Consider the following 26,224-nt stretch of genomic DNA (forward strand, 5'->3'; position numbering starts at 1 on the left):
CCTTGGCGGACCTCTGCACCGCTGGGCCTGGACCCCGGCACAACGCTACTTCTACCTTCTGCCTAGTGCGTCGTCACATACAATCAAGCGAAAACCATGCACGCTGTCTCCACAATGGGGACAGTCATTTCCCTAGCAAACATTCGGCTTGGCCCACAACACATGACCCACAACAGTTCACTGGGCAGCAATACACACTCATAATGACCAACTTTCTAAACATTGGCCAAGGAAAACATCCACACTTAATACTGATATTCTTTAGGAACGGTGACACTGACATGACTTCGGTGTGCAGGATTGACTTCAGACAACCAGAGGGCTATTGCTAGTCTGGCAAGTAGCAAAAGCCCCCAAAGCTCTCATGGTTTTTATTTAGGGACTACAACAAAGAACAATGGACTACAGCAAGTGACAATGATTAGCAGGCATGCTTATGAGATCATCTGAGATAAGTTATACATTACAATACTCATTTCCTATATTGTACAAACACTCTTTCCACCTGCAGCCATGCACCCTCCCTTGAACTTTCCATGCCCTCATGGACTATTTAGCACCTCAACAAAAATTCTGCCACTGAACAATATGTCTGGCTTGCAAGACTTTGTCCTGACGTGGCCCGCTTGCAGGCTCCCGCCTTTTCTGGGCAGAACGTCCTCTTCTACTTCACTTCAATCCGCTTGACCAGCTACAACTTACAAAGTTTTTAACATGCTCATTTAATGACACTTACAAAGGCAACTTTGTATGACAAATGTCATTTTCTAAAATAAAACCTATCTAAAATACAAATGTAGAATACATCAAACACATAACTGCTTGCCTCTCATTGATTTGGCAGATAATAACTAAAGAAAACAAGTTGGACATCACTTTCCAAACAACTGTTGTGTACATGCATGTCCACACAGGTATTGTGTCTTGGACAGAGTCACCACCAAATAGGGGCTGTGTGTGGAAATGAAATACACAGTTCTGGAGTCAAAAAACACGACAAGGTACCTCCGGGAGGATACGAGGAACCAGCACAGTGGACACACGTTCCCGGATATCACCTCTCCTGGCCACTGCGGCCTCCATGGTGTGTCGGGCCCTCACTCAGTCTCACCCTAGGTCTGTGTGTCCCTCCATCACCAGCTCAGTCTGCTCGCATCTTCTCAGTGGGAGGGACTCTGGGAGCAGCAACACAATGCAGCAGACGGGAACACCTGCACAACCCTCCTCTGTCCATTTCACACCTCCTTCGCACCTCACTTTCCCCTGTTCCTCCCGGACTCACCCCCACCCCCACCCCACAGCCTCGCCACTGACATGGTGGCTTGGGAGACCCTGCAAGGACACTGCTAAAGTGGCCTCATCCTCTTGTGTCAGGAACTTGGCAGCTCAGGAACACTCGAACATTTTATTTTTACCTTATACACACATCGCGTGGAAAAACATCAGCGGAGCTGAATGCTCTGCGCATCACGGTGCCTTTCTTGGCAGATAGGGTGCTTCTTCACACCCTCCAAATCTTTTCCTGCTTTGTACTTTCTTTGTGTGTATCTTCTGCTTAATTCTTGACACGGGACATGCTTTCACCATTCATTTTTTTAGAGAGCGTGGAAGGGAGGGAGCGGGAGGAGAGAGACAAAACAAACAAGCAAACATGAGTGTGCAACACACACATGGATGTGGATGTTCTCTGTGAACGGTGACTCTGAGATGAGCTCGGCGTGCACGATAAAGTTTAGAGAAGCAGAGGGCTATTGCTACTCAGGCAAGTTGCAAAGGCCCCCAAAGCCCTCATGGCTTTTATTCAGGGAGTACAGCAAACCACAATGGACTACAGCAAGTGACAATGATTAGCAGGCATGCTTATGACATCATCTGAGATAAGTTAGACAGGACACTACTCATTTCCTATATTGTACAAACACTCTTTCCACCTGCAGCCATGCACCCTGCCTTGAAATTTCCATGCCCTCATGGACTATTTAGCACCTCAACAAAAGTTCTGCCTCCGAACAATAAGTCTTGCTTGCAAGACTTTGTTCTGACGTGGCCTGCTTGAAACCTCCCGTCCTTTCGTGGCAGAACATCCTCTTCGACTTAACGTCATTCTGCTTGACAAGCTACACATGGGTCCTGGGCTCCCACAGGAGCCCACACCAGGGGAGACAATGAGACCTGCTCCCAGGTATGTGCTCTGGACCAGGAATACCACCAGCGGCCCTTCCCTGGCCATCCGAACGTCTAACCGCCGAGCGACACTGGCCAGGGCCTATTCCTTCCGCTTAGCAGATGACAACACATGTGTTCATGTTCTTTGTGAACGGACACACTCAGGCAAGCTTGGCGTGTAGGATGAAGTAGAGCAGAGGGCTACCGCTCACTCAGGCATGTAGCAAAGACCCTCTGATCCCTTCTGGCTTGGATTGGGGGTGAGCACAGCAAATAACAATGGAGTACAGCAACTGACGATCATTAACAAACATGCTTTATGAAATTATCAAAGCTAAGTTATACAGGACACTATTCATTTCCTATGTTATACAAACACTCTTTCCACCTGCAGCCGTGCACCCTCCCCTGAACTTTCTATGCCCTCATGGACTATTCATCACGTCAAGGAAAGTTCTGCCTCAGAACGATAAGTCTCGTGTGCAAGACTTTGTTCTGACGCGGCCTGTGTGCAGGTTTACGCCTTCTCCCGGCACAGTGTCCTCTTCTAGTTAACTTCTTTCCGCTTGACCGCTACACACATGTCACTCTTTCTTCTTGCACAACGAAGGCAGACAATCGACGATGATCACTCATCATTCATGCTTCTCTCTTCCTTTCTGAAATACAACAAAGAAACATTTCGAAAGAACACACTGTAGCCATGACCACTGTCGCTCATTGCGTAGAGCGACGGCCTAAGAAATGAAAGATCCCTGGTTTGATTCCCAATCAGGGCACATGGCCTGCTTGTAAGCTCGATCCCCAGTTGGGGGGGGGGGGAGTACAGGAGGCAGCAGATCCATAATTCTCTCTCATAATTGATGTTTCCATCTCTCTCATAATTAATGTTTCCATCTCCCTCCCTCCCTCCCTCCCTCCCTCCCTCCCTCTGCCTTCATCTCTGAAATCAATAAAAAATAGTTTTAAAAGACTCACTATGTTTCTACAAAAAACTTTACATTAAATTTTTTTTCTCATGGTAGGTAAAAACACATTCTCATGAGAACCCTGCATCTGCAGGTGCCATCAACAATCACAGCCTCCCTGCTACTGATGGCATCGATAAGAGCAGCTTACAGGGGAAGCAATGCCTCTGGAATGCCCACCTCGAGGCTACTCATTGCATACATCACTGCAGCCGCAAGGGGACTGGCTGACTCAGTAAACGAGGCCACTCCAGGGGCTGCTGAGTCGAGCAGGAATAACACCTTCTCCCAATACCCCTGCACATCGCTGCACAGAGCGGCTGCCTCCATAATGGGGTCATCCAAGGGACTGGCTGCCGCAATCACAATGGCCTCCGGCTGACTGGATGCCTCAGGAAAGGTGACCTGTCCAAAACTGGCTGCCTTGTGAATGGCGGCCTCCCCAGGACTGACTGCTTCAATCATGGCAGCCTCTAGGTTACGGACTGAATTAGTGAACGCACAGCTTCCCCTTGGCACTGCAGCAGACAAGGCCTCCCTTTCCAGGGATGGGACCGGAAGGGGTGCAAAATCCACACCACTGACTTCAGTCCATCCCGGGAAAAAATAATGGCACCCTGGACAGCATCGATGATTTTCTAAGGTTTTCAGTGGTCTTTCTTTGTTGGTTTATATTTTCTTAAAAATATTTTTATTTATTTTTGTACGCAAAGGAAGGGAGAGGGATAGACAGAGAAACATCCATCACAGACAAACATCCATCAGCTGCCTCCTGCACACCCCCTACTGGGGATGGGCCCGCAACCAACGTACATGCCCTTCACTGGAATCGAGCCGGGGACCCTTCAGGACGCAGCCCGCCGCTCTATCCACTCAGTCAACCGGTCAGGGCTGGTTGTGGTTTTGGGGGTACAAGTCTTCATCAAATTCAAACATTAGCTAACACTTCAGCACCACGGACAGAAGATGAAGGTGTAATTCTTTACAAGGCCACAAGAGGGCAGCAGAGGATACTTTTTCCAAAAGAATTGCCTGACAGCTTCTTCAAAGGTTTCTCTCATAAGTATACACGTGCAGACATGGAATACTTAACCTAAACAACTGGGAAACAGTCACCTGGAAACGGGTAACCAGGAACATACGAACCAGTAACCATTAGCCTAGTAAATACTATCAAGCAACCTAGTAGCTCATAACTAGAAAATCAGTACCTCCTAACCTACTAACTGCCAAAGGGAACCTTTGGAACCTACTGACCTGGCAACCAGTACCTGCTAATTACTGACCTAGAAACTAGTAAGTGGTCATCCTTAACCTAGTGCACTGGTTACCGGTACACCGGTAACTAGTAACCAGTAACCTGGTAGCTAGTAACCAGTGACCTCAGTAAAGGGGACCTGTCCCATCCTCGCTGCATCGTTCACGGAGGACAGGCAGTAGAAGCGACCAGGGTAATGAATGCTTCCACAACGGCCAACTCCCCCGAGGTCGCCTGCACTCCTGAGACTATATGACGCCGCTGTACAAACTTCCTGCCTAAGTAATAGCGGACTCCAGCGTAAGCAGCGCCTACGTACGCAGCGCCTAGGTTGGGCGTACTCTCGCGAGGTCGCCTGGTCTCGCGGAACTCTACACCCTTGCTGTACGGACTTTCTACCTCATTAATGGCGGCCGCCACCGTACAGAATATCGCGCTCAAAGCGCACTCCAGGCCACACGGACGGCGGCCTACAGCCACCTCGCTGCCTCAGTACACGCCGCTGCAGCCTGCCGGCCGCCTCAGTAAACGCCAGCTGCCCCGTACGGGCCGCCTCGGGGCGGAGGCACCGCTGTACCGAACGACTCAGTAATGGCGGACTCCGGCGTACGTAGCGCCGCACTCTCGCGAGGTCGCCTGGTCTCGCGGAACTCTACACCCTCGCTGTACGGACTATATGCCTCAATAATGGCGGCCGCCACCGTACAGAATATCGCGCTCAAAGCGCACTCCAGGCCACACGGACGGCGGCCTACAGCCACCTCGCTGCCTCAGTACACGCCGCTGCAGCCTGCCGGCCGCCTCAGTAAACGCCAGCTGCCCCGTCTGGGCCGCCTCGGGCCGGAGGCACCGCTGTACGGAAGGACTCAGTAATGGCGGACTCCGGCGTACGTAGCGCCGCACTCTCGCGAGGTCGCCTGGTCTCGCGGAACTCTACACCCTCGCTGTACGGACTTTCGGCCTCAATAATAGCGGCCGCCACCGTACAGATTATCGCGCTCAAAGCGCACTCCAGGCCACACGGACAGCGGCCTACAGCCAGCTCGCTGCCTCAGTACACGCCGCTGCAGCCTGCCGGCCGCCTCAGTAAACGCCAGCTGCCCCGTACGGGCCGCCTCGGGCCGGAGGCACCGCTGTACGGAAGGACTCAGTAATGGCGGACTCCGGCGTACGTAGCGCCGCACTCTCGCGAGGTCGCCTGGTCTCGCGGAACTCTACACCCTCGCTGTACGGACTTCCTGCCTCGCTAATGGCGGCCGCCACCGTACAGAATATCGCGCTCAAAGCGCACTCCAGGACACACGGACGGCGGCCTACAGCCAGCTCGCTGCCTCAGTACACGCCGCTGCAGCCTGCCGGCCGCCTCAGTAAACGCCAGCTGCCCCGTACAGGCCGCCTCGGGCCGGAGGCACCGCTGTACGGAACGACTCAGTAATGGCGGACTCCGGCGTACGTAGCGCCGCACTCTCGCGAGGGCGCCTGGTCTCGCGGAACTCTACACCCTCGCTGTACGGACTTCCTGCCTCAATAATGGCGGCCGCCACCGTACAGAATATCGCGCTCAAAGCTCACTCCAGGCCACACGGACGGCGGCCTACAGCCAGCTCGCTGCCTCAGTACACGCCGCTGCAGCCTGCCGGCCGCCTCAGTAAACGCCAGCTGCCCCGTCTGGGCCGCCTCGGGCCGGAGGCACCGCTGTACGGAAGGACTCAGTAATGGCGGACTCCGGCGTACGTAGCGCCGCACTCTCGCGAGGGCGCCTGGTCTCGCGGAACTCTACACCCTCGCTGTACGGACTTCCTGCCTCGCTAATGGCGGCCGCCACCGTACAGAATATCGCGCTCAAAGCGCACTCCACGCCACACGGACGGTGGCCTACAGCCAGCTCGCTGCCTCAGTACACGCCGCTGCAGCCTGCCGGCCGCCTCAGTAAACGCCAGCTGCCCCGTCTGGGCCGCCTCGGGCCGGAGGCACCGCTGTACGGAAGGACTCAGTAATGGCGGACTCCGGCGTACGTAGCGCCGCACTCTCGCGAGGGCGCCTGGTCTCGCGGAACTCTACACCCTCGCTGTACGGACTTCCTGCCTCGCTAATGGCGGCCGCCACCGTACAGATTATCGCGCTCAAAGCGCACTCCAGGCCACACTGACGGCGGCCTACAGCCAGCTCGCTGCCTCAGTACACGCCGCTGCAGCCTACCGGCCGCCTCAGTAAACGCCAGCTGCCCCGTACGGGCCGCCTCGGGCCGGAGGCACCGCTGTACGGAAGGACTCAGTAATGGCGGACTCCGGCGTACGTAGCGCCGCACTCTCGCGAGGGCGCCTGGTCTCGCGGAACTCTACACCCTCGCTGTACGGACCTTCGGCCTCATTAATGGCGGCCGCCACCGTACAGATTATCGCGCTCAAAGCGCACTCCAGGCCACACGGACGGCGGCCTACAGCCAGCTCGCTGCCTCAGTACACGCCGCTGCAGCCTGCCGGCCGCCTCAGTAAACGCCAGCTGCCCCGTCTGGGCCGCCTCGGGCCGGAGGCACCGCTGTACGGAAGGACTCAGTAATGGCGGACTCCGGCGTACGTGGCGCCGCACTCTCGCGAGGGCGCCTGGTCTCGCGGAACTCTACACCCTCGCTGTACGGACTTCCTGCCTCGCTAATGGCGGCCGCCACCGTACAGAATATCGCGCTCAAAGCGCACTCCAGGCCACACGGACGGCGGCCTACAGCCACCTCGCTGCCTCAGTACACGCCGCTGCAGCCTGCCGGCCGCCTCAGTAAACGCCAGCTGCCCCGTACGGGCCGCCTCGGTCCCGGAGGCACCGCTGTACGGAAGGACTCAGTAATGGCGGACTCCAGGGTACCGAATGCCTCTCTAAGGGGGTACTCTCGCAAGGCTGCTTAGTCTCGCTGTAAGGACTACCTGCCTCAGGAATGGTAACATCCGGGGCATTGGCTGACTTCAGTCCTTCCAGGGACGGAATGATTGCAGCCCTGTACAGGCTAGATGATTTTGTGTGGGGGGGGTCGTTTTTTTTTTTTTTCCCCCACTGGGTATAATTTCCTGTGTTTACAGGGCATTAGCTGGGATTTCAGCACCACGGACAGAAGCACAATGTGTTATTCCTTGAGCGGCCACAAGAGGGCAGCAGAGGATCGTTTTTGCACAGGAATTGGCTAACAGCATCCTTTGAGGTTTCTGTAATAAGTACATAGATGTATAGACGTGGACAGTATAAGCATTAACTTACTTGAAGGAGAAATAAAAACGTTTATCCTATAAAACAAGAGTATAAGTCTGCTCTAGGATTACATTCTCATAAATCGCAAAATAAGGAATCCTTGTTCTTAGTACATTTCTACAGGACTATTTCATCTTTCATTCTGAAAGAGACAGGCATAGGTATCAAGTTACAAGAACAGGTTTCAAACCCACTGTGCTAAGGCACCAAGCTATTAACTAGAATTTTTATTCCGAAAAAAATGTGTTTACAACTAATTCACTAGGTGAAGAAAATACTCAGGAATAATGACCTTAATGTCACTAAAGTCACTTGAAAAAATAGGAAGCAATGTTGGAATTTACTAGAATCCTGAAAAGGACGATTCATTTGGATGCTTCTGAAATACTATCAAACAAATGCACATTTTGCAACCCAAATTCATCTTTTGCCAGCCAATTCACCATTTCCAACACAAATTCACCTTTTGCAGTTAAAAGTCACCTTTTCCAAAGCAAATACACTTTTTCAAGAGGAAATTCCCCTTTTGCAAAGCTAATTCAACTTTTGCAAAGCCAATCCTCCATTTCCACAGCAAATTCACCTTTTCAACTTCTGACCCTGACCCCAACCCCAACCCTGACCATGAACCCTCACCCTAAAACCCTAATACCAAACCCAGCCCTAGCCCCAGCCCTAGCTTTGAACTCTAACCCTTGACCAAGCTCAAATTTATATTTTTAAAAGTGAATAGAATCCGTAGCTGGTGTTGTTCACTGGTTAGAGCAGTTGCTTGCCAAACATACACTCACCACTCTAGTTAAAAACGGCACCAATGAACATATGAGGCAGGGTGGGTGGGTCACATCAGGGGAACCTCAGGGCAGCAGTCTACAGGGGCCTCCCTTGGCAGAGCTGGGGCAGGGAGAGGTGAAAAACACAGGACAGTAACTACAGAATGATTGCCTCCCTGGGCCGCTTCGATGATTTGGTGGGTGTGTGTTTTTTCTGAGTAGAATTTTTGGTCGTGTTCACAGGGCTTTGCCTAGAATTGCAGCACCATGGACAGAGGCACAAGTTGTTATTCCTTGAATGGCCACAGGAGGGCACGAGAGGATTATTTTTGCACAGGAATTGGCTGACAGCGTCTTTTAAGGGCTAGCTGCTAGCATAATAATAATCTAGATCCCATAGACGTGCACAGTACAATCAGTAACTTACTTGAAGGAAAAATATAAGCGTTTATACTATAAAACCAGAGCATAAGTCTGCTCTATGAATACATTCTGATAAATCACAAAATCAGAGGTGCTTGGTCTTAGCACTTTTCTACAGGATTATTTTATCTTTCAAGCAGAACCCCTTGAGTTACTAGAACACGGTTCAAAACCACTGTGTTTCACCCACTGACAATGGGCAAGGAGACACCTCATTGGTGGTGTTGCTCTTATATCAGTCAGGGTCAAAGCAGATGTACAGTCCTTAGTTCATCCTAGCTTGATGCCTGTGTGGGTGGCCAGAGCTATTTCATACCTGAGGCACATAAAAAGACCCAGTGTTTCAAAATCAAAATATTAACTAGAATCTTTTGTTCAGAAAAAAAATGTGTTTACAACTAATTTACTAGGAGAAAAAAGCAGTCAGTCTTAATAACCTAATGTAACTTCAGTAACTTGAAAACATATGAACCAATACTGGAATTGATTAGGATCTTGGAAAGGGCGACTCATTTTGATGCTGCTGAAATACATTCAGGCAAATTCTCCGTTTCCAAAGAAAATTCACCTTTTCCACCTCTGACCCTGGCCATGACCCTGACCTTGCCCCCTAAAACTCATCCTCACCCGAAAACCCTAACCCCAACCCAAGCCCCAGCCTCAGCCCCCCAGCCTTGACCTCTGACCCTTGACCCACACTCCAATTTAGATTTTTAAAAGTGAATAGAATATGTAGCTGGTGTTGCTCACTGGTTAGAGCACCGGCTTGGCAAACACACACTCACTACTCTCTAGCTAAAAGAGGAATCAAGGAACATATTAGGCAGGGTGGTGGGTCACCTTAACGGGAACCTCAATGCAGCAGTCTCCAGGGCCTCCCTTTGCAAAGTAGGGGTGGGAAGAGGTGCAGACTAACCCCATTCCATGACTTAGGTCCATCCAGGGGCGGAATGATTGCCGCCATGGACAGCCTCGATGATTTTGTGGGTTTTTCTTTTCTTTTCTTTGGGGGGGGGGTAGAATTTTTGGTTGTGTTCACAGGGCCTTAGCTGGAATATCAGCACCATGGTCAGAGGCAAAATGTGTTATTCCTTGAATGGCCACAGGAGGGCAGCAGAGGATTATTTTTGAGCAGGAATTGACTGACAGCAGGATGCTTGGTCTTAGCACATTTCTACAGTTTATTTTATCTTTCATTCTGAAAGAGACCGACACAGGGACCAAGCAGAACCCTTTGAGTTACAAGAACACGTTTTGAAACCACTGTGTTTCAGCACCAAACTATTAACTAGAATCTTATGTTCAGAAAAAAAAATGTGTTTACAACTAATGTACTAGAGGAAAAAAGTACTTAGTAATAATAACCTAATGTCACAGAAGTAACTTGAAAAAATATGAAGCAATACTGGAATTTACTAAGATCCTGGAAGGGGTGACTCATTTTCATGCTGCTGAAATTCAACCAGACAAAATTCACCTTTTGAAAAGCAAAATCATCTTGTCTTTAAGGTATTTTTTTAAAATATATTTTTATGGATTTCAGAGAGGGAGAGAGAGATAGAAACATCCATGATGAGAGAGAATCATAGATCACCTGCCTCCTGCACGCCCACAACTGAGGATCAAGCCTGCAACCCAGGCATGTGCCCTTGGCCGGTATCGAACCTGGAACACTTCAGTATGCAGTCCGACGCTCTAGCCACTGAGTCAAACCAGCTAGGGTGAAAATTCATCTTTTGCAAAGCAAATTCACCTGTACACTGAAGGGTACAGGGTTTGATTCCAGCCAAGGGCATGTAGCTGGACAAGTGGAATGAGAAGTTAACTAGAAGAGAATGTTCTGCCAAGAAAGGACGGGAGCCTGCAAGTGGGCCACGTCAGAACAAAGTCTTGCAAGCAAGACTTATTGTTCAGAGGCAGAACTTTCCTTGAGGTGATAAATAGTCCATGAGGGCATGGAAAGTACAAGGCGGGGTGCACTGCTGCAGGTGGAAAGAGTCTTTGTATCACATAGGAAACTAATAGTGTAATGTTTAACTTAGCTCAGATGATCTCATAAGCATGCCTGCTAATCATTGTTACTTGCTGTACTCCATTGTGATTTGCTGTACTCCCTGAATAAAAGCCATGAGGGCTTTGGGGGCTTGGCTACTCGCCTGAGTGAGCGGTAGCCCTCTGCTTCTCTGTATCCTGCACGTCAGGCTCATCTCAGCGTCAACGTTCACAAACAATATCAACAAGGGGACATGCCTGGGTTGTGGGCTCAATCCCCAGTAGGGGGCATGCAGTAGGCAGCCGATCCAGGATTCTCTCTCATCATGGATGTTTCTATCTCTCCCTCTCCCTTCCTCTCTGAAATCAATAAAAATATGTTTTTTAAAAAAGAAGGGCTGTGAATTTGTCAAATGGTTTTTATTTATATAACTAGAGGCCTGGTGCACAAAAATTTGTGCACTCGGGGGGAAGAGGGGTCCCTCAGTCCAGCCTGTGCCCTCTAAAAGTCTGGGAGATAACGACCTGCTGGCTTAGGCCTGCTCCCGGGTGGCAGAGGGCAGGCCCAATCCCTAGGTGCAGCCCCTGGTCGGGCTCAGAGCAGGGCCGATTGGGGAGTTGGGGCGCCGCCCCCTGTCATGCACAGAGCAGGGCGATCGGGAGGTTGTGATGCCACCCTCAGTCACGCTCAGGGTAGGGCCGATTGGGGGGTTGGGGCACCATCCCCTGTCACACTCAAGGCAGGGTCGATGGGGAGGTTGCGGCGCCACCCCCTGTCACGCACAGAGCAGGGCCAATCAGGGGGTTGGGGCACTGCCCCCTGTCACTCACAGAGCAGGGCCCATCAGGGGGGTTGGGGCTCTGTACCCTGTCACTCACAGAGCAGGGCCAATCAGGGGGTTGGGGCGCTGCCCCCTGTCATGCACAGAGCAGGGTCCATCAGGGGGTTGGGGCGCCGCCCTCTATCACCCACAGAGCAGGGCCGATCAGGGGGTTGGGGCACCGCCACTCTCACACTCGGGGCAGGGCCGATGGGGAGGTTATGGCTCTACCCCATCACACACAGAGCAGGGCCCGTGGGGGGGGGGGGTTGGGGCGCCGCACCCTGTCACACACAGAGCAGGGCCAATCAGGGGGTTGGGGCACCGCACCCTGTCACACACAGAGCCGCAGGGCGATCAGAGGGTTTGGGCTCTGCCCCCAGTCATGCTGATCCCGGTGCCGGGAGGCCTCGTGGCTCCGCTGATCCCGGTGCTGGGAGGCATATTACCTTTTTACTATATAGGACAGAGGCCTGGTGCATGGGAGGGGGCCGGCTGGTTTGCCCTGAAGGGTGTCCTGAATCAGGGTGGGGGGTCCCCACTGGGGTGCCTGGCCAGCCTGGGTGAGGGAATGATGGCTGTTTGTAGCTGGTCACACACCCTTCAGGGTGGGGGTCCCCACTGGGGTGCCTGGCCAGTCTGGGTGAGGGGCTGAGGGATGTTTTCAGGGTGGGGTTGACTAAAGCTCCCAACCACTCCTTTTTTTTCTTTTCTTTTCTTTTTTCTGGGCCAGCTTTAGCTTTGAGGCTTGGCTCCAGCTCTTAGGCCTCCGCTGCTGAAAGTAGGTTTCTGGCCTTTGCTTACAATGTTGCGATCCTGCTGGCTGAAGCCGGGCGGACTAAAGCAGGTTTCTGGGGTTTTGTTTAGCTTCTATATTGTTACATACTTGCTTAGAGTTGCAGCTCAGAGGCCTGCAGCGGCAGGCGGGGAACGTTGGAGTCCTCTGTCACTGAAGCAAGCAAGCCTCATGTTAGTTTCAAGCTGCCTGGCTGCCGGCCGCCATCTTGGCTGGCAGTTAATTTGCATATTGCCCTGATTAGCCAATGGGAAGGGTAGCAGTCGTACGCCAATTACCATGTTTCTCTTTTATTAGGTAGGATAGATTTTTGGCCTCTTGTCTGTTGATAATGTAAATTATACAATTCAATTTTCCTGTTAAATTCACCTCGCATTCCTAATTTCAATCCAACTAGGTCTTGATAGATTGTTATTTTTATAAATTGCTGGACATTGTGTTGCACATCTTTGCATTTATAGGTTAATGGGAAAGATGGACCTACGTGTTTTCTTTTAACACTCCAGGATGTCCTTGCCATCCCCAGGTGTTGTCCAGGCTAATAATGAACTAATTTAGGGTATCAAGGACTAAAACTTTCTTCTATTTTACTCTGAACTCAGAAGCTGGGTTCCCTCTGTAGGACCCTCTTTTGAGATAAAGTCAGGGAGCTTGTTGGTTGTCTCTCCCCTCCATCTGTCCTTCTCAAGTGGCCCTGACAAAGGCTGGGTCAAGCTGTAAACCTGCAATTTTCCCAGAGGTTGCTGGAGTCCACTGAGATGGTCTAATGTCCATTGGACAGCTATGAGCCTCCGGAAGAAGTTCTTCATCTAGAGCCACCATCCTTACCTCCTTCCACAGAGAGGGTCCACAGAGTTCCCCAGGGATATGCAGGGGTCCAGGCCCAGTACACTAACCCCAACATTTGCTCCTTCTTCCTTCCTCTTCCTTGACCCACCACCCCACCAGGCAAGGCTAAAGCTTCAGAGTGCCACTCTCCCTACATTGTAAGATTGTGTTCTGGGAGAGTCTGGCTGAGGGAGCAGCACCCTCAGATACAGAGTGGAAAGCGATGGCCAAGCATTGTGGACGGAGCTGCCTCTGACAGGTTGGGGGAGGGTATTTTATCAGGAGTGGGGAGCAGCTAACGGATGCCTGGGCACACCCCCACCTCACCCCCCTACTTATGCTGTCCAGGCAACTACTTTCTCTCAGAACCTTCCCCAGAGGCCACCTGGTCTCCCATGCTCATCCCACTATCCCTCGCTGAGCGTCAGACCCAGTTCCCCTTCTTCAGAGCTTAGTGAAAAGAGGAAATAGCCAGATTCTTCCAATACTTCATCCATTCAGGAAACAAGTGTTTTCCAAACGTGTCTCCAGGGAGAAGTATTCCTTCCAAAGTCCATTGTGACATTTCTTTGGGGTCGTGTCTCCTGTGGTTCAGCATGGAGTGGGGAGGAGAGGACATATGCCATTCCCAGCATTCCTCTCCGTGGCCACCCACAGACGGCAGGTGAGACCTTGGGGCGGTCCTCCTCCAGTGGGTTCTTGCCATTCCCAGCTGTCGCCCAGGCCAATAACAACTGATGTGGCCAAGCAACCAGGCCCAGGCTTAGCCACGGACACCATCCCAGTCCTTGCACCCCCACAACCTCTTCATTCCTTAGAGACCACAGTCCAAGAAGGGACGCTGAGGGGCCCCCTGTAAGGGGAGGCATAAGGACGCAGTGCCCACAACTCCACCTTCATTAGGACCAGCCCTCGGCCTTCCTCAGAGGCAGAGCAGCCACGGCACTGAGGGGCCGAACCTACAGGCCGGTCGGCTGTGCTCCCTGAGCTCCTTCCTGGCATATAATTGAGACCCTCAAGCGGTAGCAACCGTCCCTATGACCTCATGTGGGCTTCCGTGGGCACGGGAATCTCCACCCCACGCGTTTTTCAAAATATGTTTTTAATGATTTCAGAGAGGAAGGAACAGGGAGAGAGAAATAGACACATCAGGGATGACAGATGATCACGGATCAGCCGCCTCCTGCACGCCCCACACTGGGGATCGAGCCCGCAAGCCGGCCATGTGCCCTGATGGGAAATTGAACCCTGACCCCGTGACCTCCGCCTTCATAGGTTGACACGGACGAGGCAACCTAATAACCACGGGCTGCCACCACCACCTGCCACTGAAGGCCCCTCCCAGGAAAAGCACAGCAAGGGAACCTGCGCTTCCATCTGCCTTAGGTGTCACCCCTCACCCTGCTCCCCTAACCACAGGCCTCCTCCCCATGGAAGACTTGAGCTGAATATGGGGCTCGCTCCCTCCTATCTGCCCTGCTCCACATCTGCAGGGGCAGCCAGAGCCCACGCCAGCCAGCAGCTGAGCACGACATCCAGGCTGTGTCCAGAGAATCCCTGCAGTGACTCAGAGGTGTCTGGCCTTGGACGGCGTCCACATCTCCACTCCCCAGCCGGTGGGGAGATCTCCAGCGCACCAGGCCCCACATGCCTAGAGACAATCTCTTTCTAATCCTTTGATCCAGTAGCAGGAGCCATATTCTATTAAGAGACAGTGATCTCGGTGGAAAAAATAGTCATCTGAGGGGCAAACGGCGATGTCAAGTCACTTAATTTAAGTGTGGATGCTGCTGAGGCTTCCATTCAACTGCAAGCGATGTAGGAAGCATGACACACACCTGATTTTTTAAAAATATTTTATTGGTTTTTTACAGAGAGGAAGGGAGAGGGATAGAGCATTCGAAACATCCATGAGAGAGAAACAATGATCAGCTGCCTCCTGCACACCACCCACTGGGTTGTAGCAGGCTCCTATGTGGCGGTAGTTGCTTCAGGGAATAGGATGGTTATCTTAGCTGCTGGCCAAATCGCAGGACACAGGTAGTTTCTGGTAATTAGGAGTTTCTGGAGGAACCAGAAACTTATAATTCTTAAGATGGCTTTGTCTAAGCCAATATCTCTAATGGCTCCCAACACTTTGGCCTTGATGGAGGGCAAGCTCCAGGCTGTGGCCGTTTTCCTGTTGAGTTTTTCTTGTTTTTGGAAACAGTTCCGTTCCTAAGGGTGCTGGCCTGTTGGGGAACGGGTGGGACCTGGGTGCCTGGGATGGGGTGGGAATGAGGAATGATCAGAGCCGTGTGGAGGGCAGGAGAGAGAAGGTTGGACTTAAGGGAACTCAGAGAGTCTTGAAAAAGATGCCAGACCTGGGATTGTTATTTGAGTCAAAATGAACACAATTACCAGGAAGATCTCAGAGAAGGACACTTCTGCAGTGCTTTTTGCATTTGCAAGACAAGGGTTGGATTACAAGGTAGTTAACAACATTATGTGCTCTCTGGAGGGTGCTTTTTCTGATTTTTCTTCTTTTTTTTAAATTACAGATTATTACAAAGGTGTGTTAACCTAGATGTAAATAAAATAAAATAAAATAAAATAAAATAAAATAAAATAAAATAAAATAAAATAAGCCCTGGCCAGTTTGCCTCAGTGGATAGAACGTCAGCCTGCAAACTGAAAGGACCCAGGTTCGAGTCTGGGTTGTGGGCTCGATCCCCAGTGGGGGGCTTGCAGGAGGCAGCCGATCCATGATTCTCTCTCATCGTGGATGTTTCTTTCTCTCCCTCTTCCTTTTTCTCTGAAATCAATAAAAAATATTATTTTAAAAAGTGGAACAATGGACAGGGTTTGGTTAAGGCTAAGATAAGCCTCTTAGTCGTAGAGAAGTCATCTCCGGGCCTGAGTGGATACGAGCCTATGAGGTAGGTCAGAGTGAAAATAGGAGGTGTTTCCTAACTCCCTGCACCCTATTATGAAAAGCTCTGCCTGCCTGCAGCTCTGCAGGGCCCAGTTAGAGATTAGGGGAAGTCAACCCCGGGACCCAAATGGGTGAAGAGCAGTGATCATCGATGGCAGTGTGCCAGCCATCTGGGCACAGAAGGAGTCAGAGGCCTCCAAGGGGGAAGCGCTGACCCTTCAGGATTCGCAGAGGGTGAATCCACGCACAATCCAGACGAGGACTTGTTCCTGGTTTGCAGGAAGCAGATGGGAGACGAGAGGGAGACTCACAAGAGAGGCGGGGAGACTCGTGTGGCGAACATCCGATTAGGACCTAATGTTCTTGTCCCAGGAAAGGCACTTGGTTGAGAAGCCCTCTGACCCATTCTGGCTCATGCTGTTCTGAACTTCTCACTCACTGCCTATTACTTTAGAGCCGGCAAGGAATGAGCCTGCCCTGGATCTTTGGCCAAACAATGTACCCACACACAGGACCAAGCCATGCGGAGCCTTGGTCAGAAGTTCGGATCTCATCCTAAGAGCGCGGAGGGTCAAGAGGGATTTAGGCCGAGTGACGTCATTGGGCCTGGCCTGGACAAGCCTGTGGGAGACGTCAGGAGGCATGGCCTGCTCCTGGGGAGTCAGGAGTCACCTGTACTGCTCCCTGGTGCCTCCTGCAGACCCCGGCTCCCAACAGGCCCTCTTCTGCTCATTCCGGGGCCACTTTCAGAGCCAGCACGTCCGTGGCTGAAAGGCCTCCACTCTCAGGCCAAGCTGTGGGACACAGTGTGTGGAGGGGAACGCTGAGGGGAGAGGCGGGGTGCTGCTGGGCTCGCTGAGAAAACACAGGCCAGCCTTGTTTGGGGCGCAGTGGGTTACACAACAGTTTCCACCTGGCCAGGAGCCTGGACGGGGAAGGACATGGCTGCCAGGAAAGCCTGGTAATTGCTGGCTGGAAGAGCTGGGGGCGGGGGCTGCAGAGGCCAGGAAGTGGAGGTCTTTGGAAATGGGGGGAGCCCCGTCACCCTGTTGGCTCTTTGGCTGGCAGGTGCTCATGAGGACCTGGCCCGAGTTTTCAAAACTGCGGGTTTCTCAATCTCCCTTGGGCCGACTGCTCCTCCCACCACTTCCCAGCCTGCTGGTTCCTTCCCTGCCACTCAGCTCCCATAAAAGGGATGGTTTGGGGCACAGGGAGTGGAGGGAACAGGTATAAAAGGAGGGTGAGGCCCGGAAGAGGCAGCTGGGCACAGGAGCACAGCAAGAGGCCACACCATGCCCCTCTCCACTGCGGCCAGGACGGGTCTGAGGGTGGCTCAGACAGGTCTCTGGGCTGACCATGGGTCTGGGTTGTGGGTGTTCAGGCCGAAGGGCCCAGACGGGCAGCAGAGCCACTGCACGGAGGGGTCTGGTCCTGCTGTGGGGAGGGCAGAGGCAGTGGCGGGAGAGGAAGCAGAGCCGGGGTGGGGGGAGGAGGGAGGAGGAGGGGAGGAAGTGGAGGGAGAGGAGGAAGAGGGGGGAGGGGCAGGTGCACTTGCAGGGTCTGACCCTGGCTCTCCCACAGGCTTTGTGGTCCTGCTGGTGGTGCAGAGCTGTGAGTACCCCCTGGGGTCCCAGGAGTGGGGTGGTGCGGGGGGTGGTGAGGGAGGATCGGCAGATTCATGTTTGTTAAAGGAGGTGAAGAACAGTTACCATCGTTATCTGGATGTTTATTTTACGAGTGTCTACTTGTCTGTATATTTGAAAATTTTCAAAATACAAATATTTCCAAGGCTCGGGTTCAGTGAGGCCTGGGGGATCCCAGTGGCAGTGTGGCTGGGAGATGCCCGCTGTCCTGCCTGCAGGACCAGGAGGGCAGAAACGCTTTCTTGGCACCAGGAGGACTTGGGACCCCTGCCCTGGGGCCCAGCTGGGGGAAGGGCTGCAGGGCCTGGGGGCTGACAAGCCAGGAAGCCCAGAGAAGAGGCCGCCAGAGCCCCTCAGGTCAAGGACCCACCGCGGGGCCTGCCAGGTCCACCCTAGAGGCCGGGGTCTCCTCCAGGAACCCTTCCTGACCTCACTCTTCTTGATCAGCCTGGGGACTCCCAGAGCCGCCCCTTCATTCACATTCTAACTTTGCTCACAACTCTGCCCTGAGTGCTGAGCTCAGGGCTCAGCGAGAGGGTCCCTGGCGGAACCCTGGCCCAGGTCCCACCTGACGTTTCCTGTAGGTGCCGCCTACCAGCTGGTCTGCTACTTCACCAGCTGGTCCCAGTACCGAGAGGGGGACGGGAGCTGCTTCCCAGACTCCATAGACCCCTTCCTCTGCACCCACGTCATCTACAGCTTCGCCAACATCAGCAACAACGAGATCGACACCTGGGAGTGGAACGATGTGTCTCTATACCACACGCTGAACACACTCAAGACCAGGTTGGCCCGGGGCAGGGGGAGGATGGAGGTGGGCCGGCTGGTCCTGGGCAGGGCACCTCTCTCCAGCGTATGGCCCCGCCTCTGGGTAGATCCTCGGAGGCCTTAGCTTACGTGGGAGGCGGCTTGAGAAAGGGCACCACTGAGCTCTGAGAAGGGAGGCCTCCCTGTCACTGTCCCTGTCCGTGAGGCGTCTCTCAGGGGGCATGAGCCTTGCTGCTGCTCTATTCCTCCATATCCGGTTTCCCCACTGAGGGTGTGTGTGTGTGGGGGGGGGGATAGGCAGCCCACCTTAGTCTTAGAAACAGAGTCTCAGGGCTGGAAGGACCTTGGAAGCCAAACCTGGGGCCAACCGGTGTCTCGGCACTTACGTCACCTGCCTCCCGCCTCCTCCTCCCCACAGGAACCCCAAACTGAAGACCCTCTTGTCTGTGGGAGGATGGAAATTCGGTTCTGAAAGGTATGACCCCTCCCCAGACGAAGCTGGACTAGGAGTGTGGACATGAGGCTCACAGGGACCCAGACTAGTTAAGCACAGGGGCCGAAATGGCCGTCAGGGGCCCACCTGGTGTGCAACCAAGAGGGACTTGCCAAGAGTCGCACAATAGCTGACAGTGGAGCTTATCATTCCTTTTTACCACCTCACACCTGAGGCTGGACGGAGCGGGGTGGAAAGAATGGGAAACGGGTGGAGAGCCCGGGAGGACTTCCCGGAGAGGGTGGTGTGGGAGCAGGGCGTACAGAGCGGGCAGGGTGTACAGAGTGGGCAGGGCGTACAGAGGGAGCAGGGCGTACAGAGGGAGCAGGGTGTACAGAGCGGGCAGGGCGTACAGAGGGAGCAGGGTGTACAGAGCGGGCAGGGTGTACAGAGGGAGCAGGGTGTACAGAGCGGGCAGGGTGTACAGAGCGGGCAGGGCGTACAGAGCGGGCAGGGCATACAGAGGGAGTGGGGTGTACAGAGCGGGGATGGCACGGCCACAGCAGCTCCCATTCAGAGAGTGGTTACTAAGTGTTAGGCGTCCTTTCGAGCCATTTCACATGAAATCCTCAAAGTGGCACCGAGAGATATATTCATCCCCATTTTACAGACGAGCTCACTGAGACCCAGGTTACAGCCTGCGAGTGGCTTGGCTAGTGGGTGACGGAGCCTCCCTTGGGAACCAGGGTGTCTGGCTCCAAAGCACATGAGTAGAATGTGTCCCAACCTGGCCGTGTCTCCCGGGGCTGTGGGCTCAGGCTCCCTGTTCTTCTGTGCACAGAAACCCCCCCACAGAGGGGACCGTGCCCAGCATCTCAGCACTAAGCACTCTTCTGTGGTCATTTCATTCCTAGATTTTCCAAAACAGCCTCCAACACCCAGAGTCGCAGGACTTTCATCAAGTCGGTGCCACCGTTCCTTCGGACCCATGGCTTCGACGGGCTGGACCTGGCCTGGCTCTACCCTGGACGAAAGGACAAGGAGCATTTCACCTCTCTGGTCAAGGTGCTGGTCGGGTCCGGGACATCCAGGGAGGGCAGCCCAAGCATCTCCAGAGACTGGGGAGAGCGACCGTCCAGACAGATCGCCCACAGCACCAGCCCTGGCACGTTCACTCTGGTCTCGTGTGCCTGCAGGGACAGAGCGCAGACCAAAAAGCAGTCCCCTGGAGTCCAACTGGGATCTCGCGGTCCCTCCAGGGCAGGAGTCACTGAGTGACGGGGTAGGGGGTGGGCACAGGATGAGTCCCAGGATAGGCCTGGGGACAGGACCACTGAGGTGCCACCCGTGGTCCCCGGAGCCCCTCAGGGGGCCGTGAGGTGCTCAGAACTGGCCTCCCAGCACGGATCTCTTTCCCACCCCCGGGACCCCTTTCACCTGCGGCCTCCCTCCCACCAGGAAATGAAGGCTGAGTTTGTAAAGGAAGCCCCGAAGGAAAAGCAGCCGCTGCTCCTGACCGCCGCGGTGTCCGCCGGGAAGGTGGCCCTGGACGGAGGCTACGACATGTCCCAGCTGGCCCAGTGAGTGCCTGCCGCCTGCCCCCCGTGAGAGCCAGAGGCAGCTCAGGAGGCCACGCTCCCGCTGCGTCTCGTCTCCCCGTCCGTCGTGGGGAGAACAACACCTCTCCTTCCTTTCCACTTGGGTCTTGTACGATGGTGGAGAGAGTGGCTGGGAAGGAGTTTGCAGGAAAGGAAGTAGGAGGAGCTTTCACACCAGCCAGCGCCTGCCCGCCCGCCCTGGCGCTGTCCGCATGAGGCTGAGTGCTCCTCCCTGAGCAGCTTTTCCTTGCCAGGCGGCCAGGGCAGCCTGAGAGGCTCACTCAGGCGGGTCCCCCTGTTCCTCAGCCTGCCCCCCAACCCCCAAATGAGGAGCAGCCACAGCCAAGGGCCTGATGGCCGGTGGGGCTAAGGCCTGGGCCTCAGGAAGCCAGGAGTGAAGGACAAGGGCTCTGCTATGATATCCGGTCTTCTTTACCACCTTCGGGGGATGGAGACTCAGAGCCTAAATGCACCATGAGGAGGGGAGGACTCAGGCATTCTCCCCCAACACCTGACACTCAGGTCCACGAGTCCACCTGCTGCCTCCTGTGTGCGTGTCCAGGTCTGGTGCCCTTTGTCCTGCTGTCTGTTGATGACACTTTTTACAAAATATATTTTTACTAGAGACTCAGTGCATGAAAATTCATGCAGTGGAGGGGGGTCCCTCAGCCCGGCCTGCTCACTCTCACAGTCCAGGAGCCCTCAGGGGTGGGTGGCGACCTGGCAATCAGGAGAAGGCGACGCCCCCATCACACCTCTGCTGCTGCCACTGCCAGCAGCGCAAACCTTGGCCGGCCCTGGTTACCTGAGCCTCGGGCGGCCCTGGGTGGCTGGGCAGCTGCCATCCGAGGTTTGCCTGTGCCTTGAGCCGGCCCTGGGCGGCTGGGGGCCTGGCCTTGCAGTGTGCCTGCCTCTGAAGTCCCACAGTCCCCTCAGCACCCTAGCCACCCAGGGCCAACATCCAAGGCTTGCCTATGCCTCAGGCTAGCCCTGGGAGGCTGGGGGCTAAGGGGACTGGGGAACTCTAGAGGCAGGTGCATGGCAAGGCCGGGCCTGCCTAGGGGCAGGCCCAGCCTTGCAGCACACCTGCTGCCCTGGCGGGGCTGAGGGGACTGGGCACTATCATCTTGTGGCTGTGGGTGCCGCCATCTCTGAGGGTGGGGCAGTCATTTAGCATATTCCCTCCTCATTAGCTGTGGGCGCCACCATCTTTGTGACAGCACGACATTCAATTAGCATATTTCCTCTTTATTAGACAGGATTGATGTCAGAGAGGAAGGGAGAGGGAGACATAGAGACATCGATGTTGAGAGAGAATAATGGATCAGCGGCCTCCTGCATGCCTTCTACTGGGGATGGAGCCCATAACCCAGGCATGTGCCCCAACTGGGAATCAAACCCTGACCTCCCAGTTCATAGGTCGACACTCAACCCCTGAGCCACAGCAGACGGACAGTTGAGGACAGCTTTAATCTGCTCTCAGCACAATGAACGTATGGGCTGGAGGGGTCCGGTCTGGGAGCCTGGACAGTGGATCACTGGGCGAGACTGGGTTGGGTGGATGGCCCGTCTCTCCAGTCTGCCCTGCTCACATCCCACGGGACTGGCAGCTTCTCTAGTTCCCACCGCGCTCTCCCTCCGCTCCCACAGACACCTGGACTTCATCAACCTCATGACCTACGACTTCTATGGAGCCTGGAGCAAGAGCGCGGGACACCACAGCGCCCTGTTCCGAGGCAAGGAGGTCATCAGTTCTGACAGATACAACAACGCTGTGAGTGGGGGAGGGTCCTGCGTGGCAGGGGCTACGGTCCCAGGTCATAGATGCGGAGACTGAGGCCCAGGGGCCACGTGTCCCCACAGTCTGAGAACAGAGGGTGCCACCCCTCTGTGGAGGAGCCAGACCTCAACTGATGGCCCCGGGGGGCGCGTGCAGGCCGAGGGGGGACGAGAGGATGGGGGCCCGGGGCTGAGGAGGCCGGTCGGGTCTAGACGGGCCGTTTGCTGACCGTGGAGCCTGAGCCCGCCGTCCGGTTTCACAGCTGTCGTAGCTGACACGCTCCCCTGTGCTCGGGAGGCTTTCTGAGACCCCAGCTGTGCAGCGCCCTTTAGACTGAGGTTACGGGTCCCTGGGGGAAGGGGAGCCCCAGGGGTGTGTAGGACGGACTGACAGCTCCACCGTCCCCCACCCCCAGGCCTACGCCGTGGGCTACGCGCTCAGGCTGGGGGCCCCGGCCAAGAAGCTGCTCATGGGCATCCCCACCTTCGGGAAGAGCTTCACGCTGTCCTCTTCGAAGAGCGGAGTGGCAGCCCCCATCTCGGGGCCCGGGCTGCCCGGCAAGTTCACCAAGGAAGGAGGGATCCTCGCTTACTATGAGGTGTGACTCGGGAGAAGGGAGTTCCTGGGGACGGTGAGCCGCCGCCCACCCCCTTCTGCTCTTGTGTCCCAGGGGCGGGCGTCCAGGCTGAAGGGAGTCAGGCACACCCGGTCTTCCTCTGCCCGCCAGCCCCAGGGGCTGCGGTTTCTGGCGGCCTCTGCTGTTCGCAGCCAGGACCACACAGCTGGGGACAGGGGCATCTGTTCCCACAGCGAGCGGGCAGCCAGGCGTCTGCCCAAGGGCACATGTGCCTGCGGCTGAGAGGCTGGAGGAGTCGCACCTTGTGCCCTGCAGCCCCTCACACCCTGACTGTCCTCTGCTCAGATCTGTGACTTCCTTCGTCATGGAGCGACTGTGCATCGACTCCCTGACCAGCGGGTCCCCTATGCCACCAAGGGCAACCAGTGGGTGGGGTACGATGACCAGGAGAGCGTCAAAAACAAGGTAGGTCTCGCAGGCCATGCCCCAGGAGGGAGAGGGAGAGGAGCCCAGGGTGCCCTGCTGGAGGGCGATGCTGAGTCACCTGGGGAGGGGCCAGGACAGCAGGTCCCCCCTACGCACATCAGGCAGGTAACCCAGCGCTGCCCCTCTGGGCCTCCCCTGCCAGGTGCAGTACCTGAAGAACCAGGGGCTGGCAGGAGCCATGGTGTGGGCCCTGGACCTGGACGACTTCCGGGGAACCTTCTGCGGCCAGAATCTTCACTTCCCCCTCACCAGCGCCATCAAGGAAGCCCTGGCTGCCGCTTAGCGCTCCGTCCGTCCGTCCAGCACATGCTGGGCAGGGGTTCTTGCTGCTCAGGAGCTGGTCACCTGCCCCGCTCACCTCAGCCCCCTTCCCTGGCCCTGCAGAGGGTCCAGCTCTGAGCTCTGCGCTCAGCTTTGTGTGCTTGCAGGGGCGGCGGGCGTGGGCAGCGAGAGCTGGATCCCCACGGCGTCAGGCAGGGACAGCGACACGTGGAGGAGTGAACACTCCCTCCCTGGGCCTCCTCGGCAGAGGCCACACGAGCAAGCTCCTCCACCCAGCACAGACGCCATGCAGGAAGCAGTGACCACACAGATCGCAGCCTCCGCATGCCCAGCTTCAAACCTCCACCAGGAGTGTCCTCGTGCCTCCCTCCCAACCCCCAGCTGCTCAATAAAGCACCAGAACTTCTGTGTTGGCACTTGCTGACCCGTCTCTGAGGCCCATGGGCTCCCCTCTCCCCTCTCGTCTGGGTTCCTCTCTCCCAAGTTTGGGGGCCCTGAGCTTGCAGAAGGGGAAGCCAGCATGGTCACTGCCAGGGCCTTGGGAGTCCCCGAAAGAGGCAGCCTCTTCAAACCCGCCTGCCTGGCTCCACCGGCAGGGCTGAGAGCGTCCACTGGAGCTCACCGTCATCCAGAGCTCTCGCCTCAGCTCCTTGCGGAGAGAACCCTGTTTCTGTAAGGCCAGCAGGAGGAGAAGGAGGGACGCCCCAATCCTAGCCCTTCCTCTGCCAGGGGAGATGTAGGCGCCAGCACAGGGCCAGGGTGCAGAGCTCTGACTCAACTTCCAGCTGGAAGGAGACGCCAGGTTGCATCACGCGTCCTCCCTTCGCCCAGGTCTGGATCCAGCTTCCCCATGGTCCTGCCATTCCCAAGGGCTCACCGCCATGGAGGGGCCCTTCCTATCGCCACAGCAACCCCGTCCCCTCATCTCTCTCCTGGGACACACTGAGCCCTCAATCCAGCAGGGATCCTCAGCCAGGCTGGCCTGAGACATGGGGTGGGCAGGAGGGGACGTGTAGGATGACAGCTGTACAGGCAGAGAAAGTCCTCGAGGATTCGTTCGTGGAGGCTCTGGTGTTTGGGCTCTGTGACTTGGCCAGTGGTTTGTGATGCTGGTTTGAGGTGCAGGGAAGGAAATACCTATTGGCTGCATTGAAATCCGAACCAGCTGGAACTGGGCAGATGCAGCTGGTCTCAAGGTCACAGCTCCAGCCAAAGGCAGGGAAGGTGGGGACCTGGCCAGAGACTGGGGGTACGTGACCTTTCACCGCCGGCCCGTGCGGCCAAGCTTCCCTGATCCCTGAAAGAAATACAGGCCATGCGTGCTTTCGCGTGTACGGTGTACCCACCACACAGGGTCTTTGAAAGCCGGGCTATGAGCCCTCCGGGGCGGCCACCCCTCCACCCTGCCCCCTGGCCCAGCCTTCCTCCGACTGGGACATGCCCGGCAGGGGTGACTCAGGGTCCTGCACTTAGTCACGTTCACTTATAGCTGCAGACTCAGTGCAAGGGATGGGGATCGGTCTCCAGGGCCCACCCCTGCCCGGCAGGACCCTGAGTCGCCTGGCACCGGCCCCCACGCCACTCCCCACAAGGACAGCCAGGGGAGAGAGGCAGCCACGCGTGTGGCCTCACCCCGGGGACAGAGAAGACTGCCTGCGGCTGAGGACCTGCATAAGCTACACGTGTGCTGGACTTGACATGGGGGACACCGCCCAGGCTGAAGCAGGCCTGGCCTGTGTTTCTTTCATTTAAAGAAGTGCTCTACTGTGAAAACTTGTGTAGCCTCCACCCCGGACAGGAAACGAGGCCTCAGAAATGCTCCTGAAACTCCGCTCGCGACGGCCACATCCTGGCTTCCTCCGGGTCTCGCCACCTGGGGACGCCCCTGGGAGCAGAGAGCCGGCCACTGACTGCGTCTGCATTGGATGTGGGTGGGATGACGGCGTGGTGCTTGGTGGGTGCAGACTCTCTCACAGTCGCCTACGCACCGCCCGCCGGGGCAGCGCTCTCCGAGCTGCCAGCTGTGGCGCATGCTCCTGCGGGGACGGTTCCTGCAGGGCGGTCTCCCGAGAGCCTCGGGCTGGCACCGCGGGGCGTGGAGTGTGCTCTGTGCTCAGCCACGTTTCCCAAAGGGGATTCCTCCGTCCACAGCCTAGTCCACACGCCCAGCAGCAGTAAGAGCTCTGGTCTCCGTCTCCCTGACCCTAGTGTTGTCCGGATTTAGATGGTCACCGATCTGACATGTTAGGGATGAACAAACCAGCAACTACAATATGTCCCTGCCTCATTTCCTCCACTGCCAATGCCCACGCCAGGCTCTGCTTTGAAGTATCTAGAAGGTTCTGAGTGCTGGCTTCCTCCATGGTCCTTCCCACGCCTGCCTTACTGACATGAACCACCCCAGGGCTGGGGGTCTGTCAGCGGCGCTGTGATAGGTGGGGCAACGGAGGCCCCAAGAGGGTCCTGCCAGCATCTCAGAGA

The 26,224-nt window shown here is 55.4% G+C and overlaps 1 protein-coding gene, 1 long non-coding RNA gene and 1 pseudogene across 2 annotated transcripts in view; 2 read left to right on the forward strand and 1 right to left on the reverse strand.

Moving 5' to 3' along the window:
• Window positions 1-2,828, reverse strand: part of LOC132222521 (uncharacterized) — a 166,722-nt gene extending 163,894 nt beyond the window's left edge. Inside the window, exon 1 of the long non-coding RNA XR_009450248.1 lies at window positions 2,295-2,828. This is a non-coding gene — a long non-coding RNA (uncharacterized LOC132222521). The remainder of the gene's footprint in view (window positions 1-2,294) is intronic.
• Window positions 2,829-9,007: 6,179 nt separating this feature from the next.
• Window positions 9,008-9,154, forward strand: LOC132222717 (small nucleolar RNA SNORA48; annotated as a pseudogene).
• An 8,230-nt stretch (window positions 9,155-17,384) lies between these two features.
• On the forward strand, window positions 17,385-24,179 carry CHI3L1 (chitinase 3 like 1). Its single transcript, XM_059677583.1, has 10 exons — window positions 17,385-17,517; window positions 17,758-17,787; window positions 18,404-18,605; window positions 19,006-19,062; window positions 19,935-20,085; window positions 20,479-20,600; window positions 22,269-22,392; window positions 22,814-22,996; window positions 23,321-23,440; window positions 23,604-24,179. Exons 1-10 carry the CDS (start codon window positions 17,469-17,471, stop codon window positions 23,742-23,744), a joined length of 1,179 nt encoding a protein of 392 aa, XP_059533566.1. The 5' UTR covers window positions 17,385-17,468; the 3' UTR covers window positions 23,745-24,179.
• Window positions 24,180-26,224: the final 2,045 nt, after the last annotated feature.

The sequence above is a fragment of the Myotis daubentonii genome, chromosome 20 (genome assembly GCF_963259705.1).
Source record: "Myotis daubentonii chromosome 20, mMyoDau2.1, whole genome shotgun sequence".
Classification (NCBI taxonomy): domain Eukaryota; kingdom Metazoa; phylum Chordata; class Mammalia; order Chiroptera; family Vespertilionidae; genus Myotis; species Myotis daubentonii.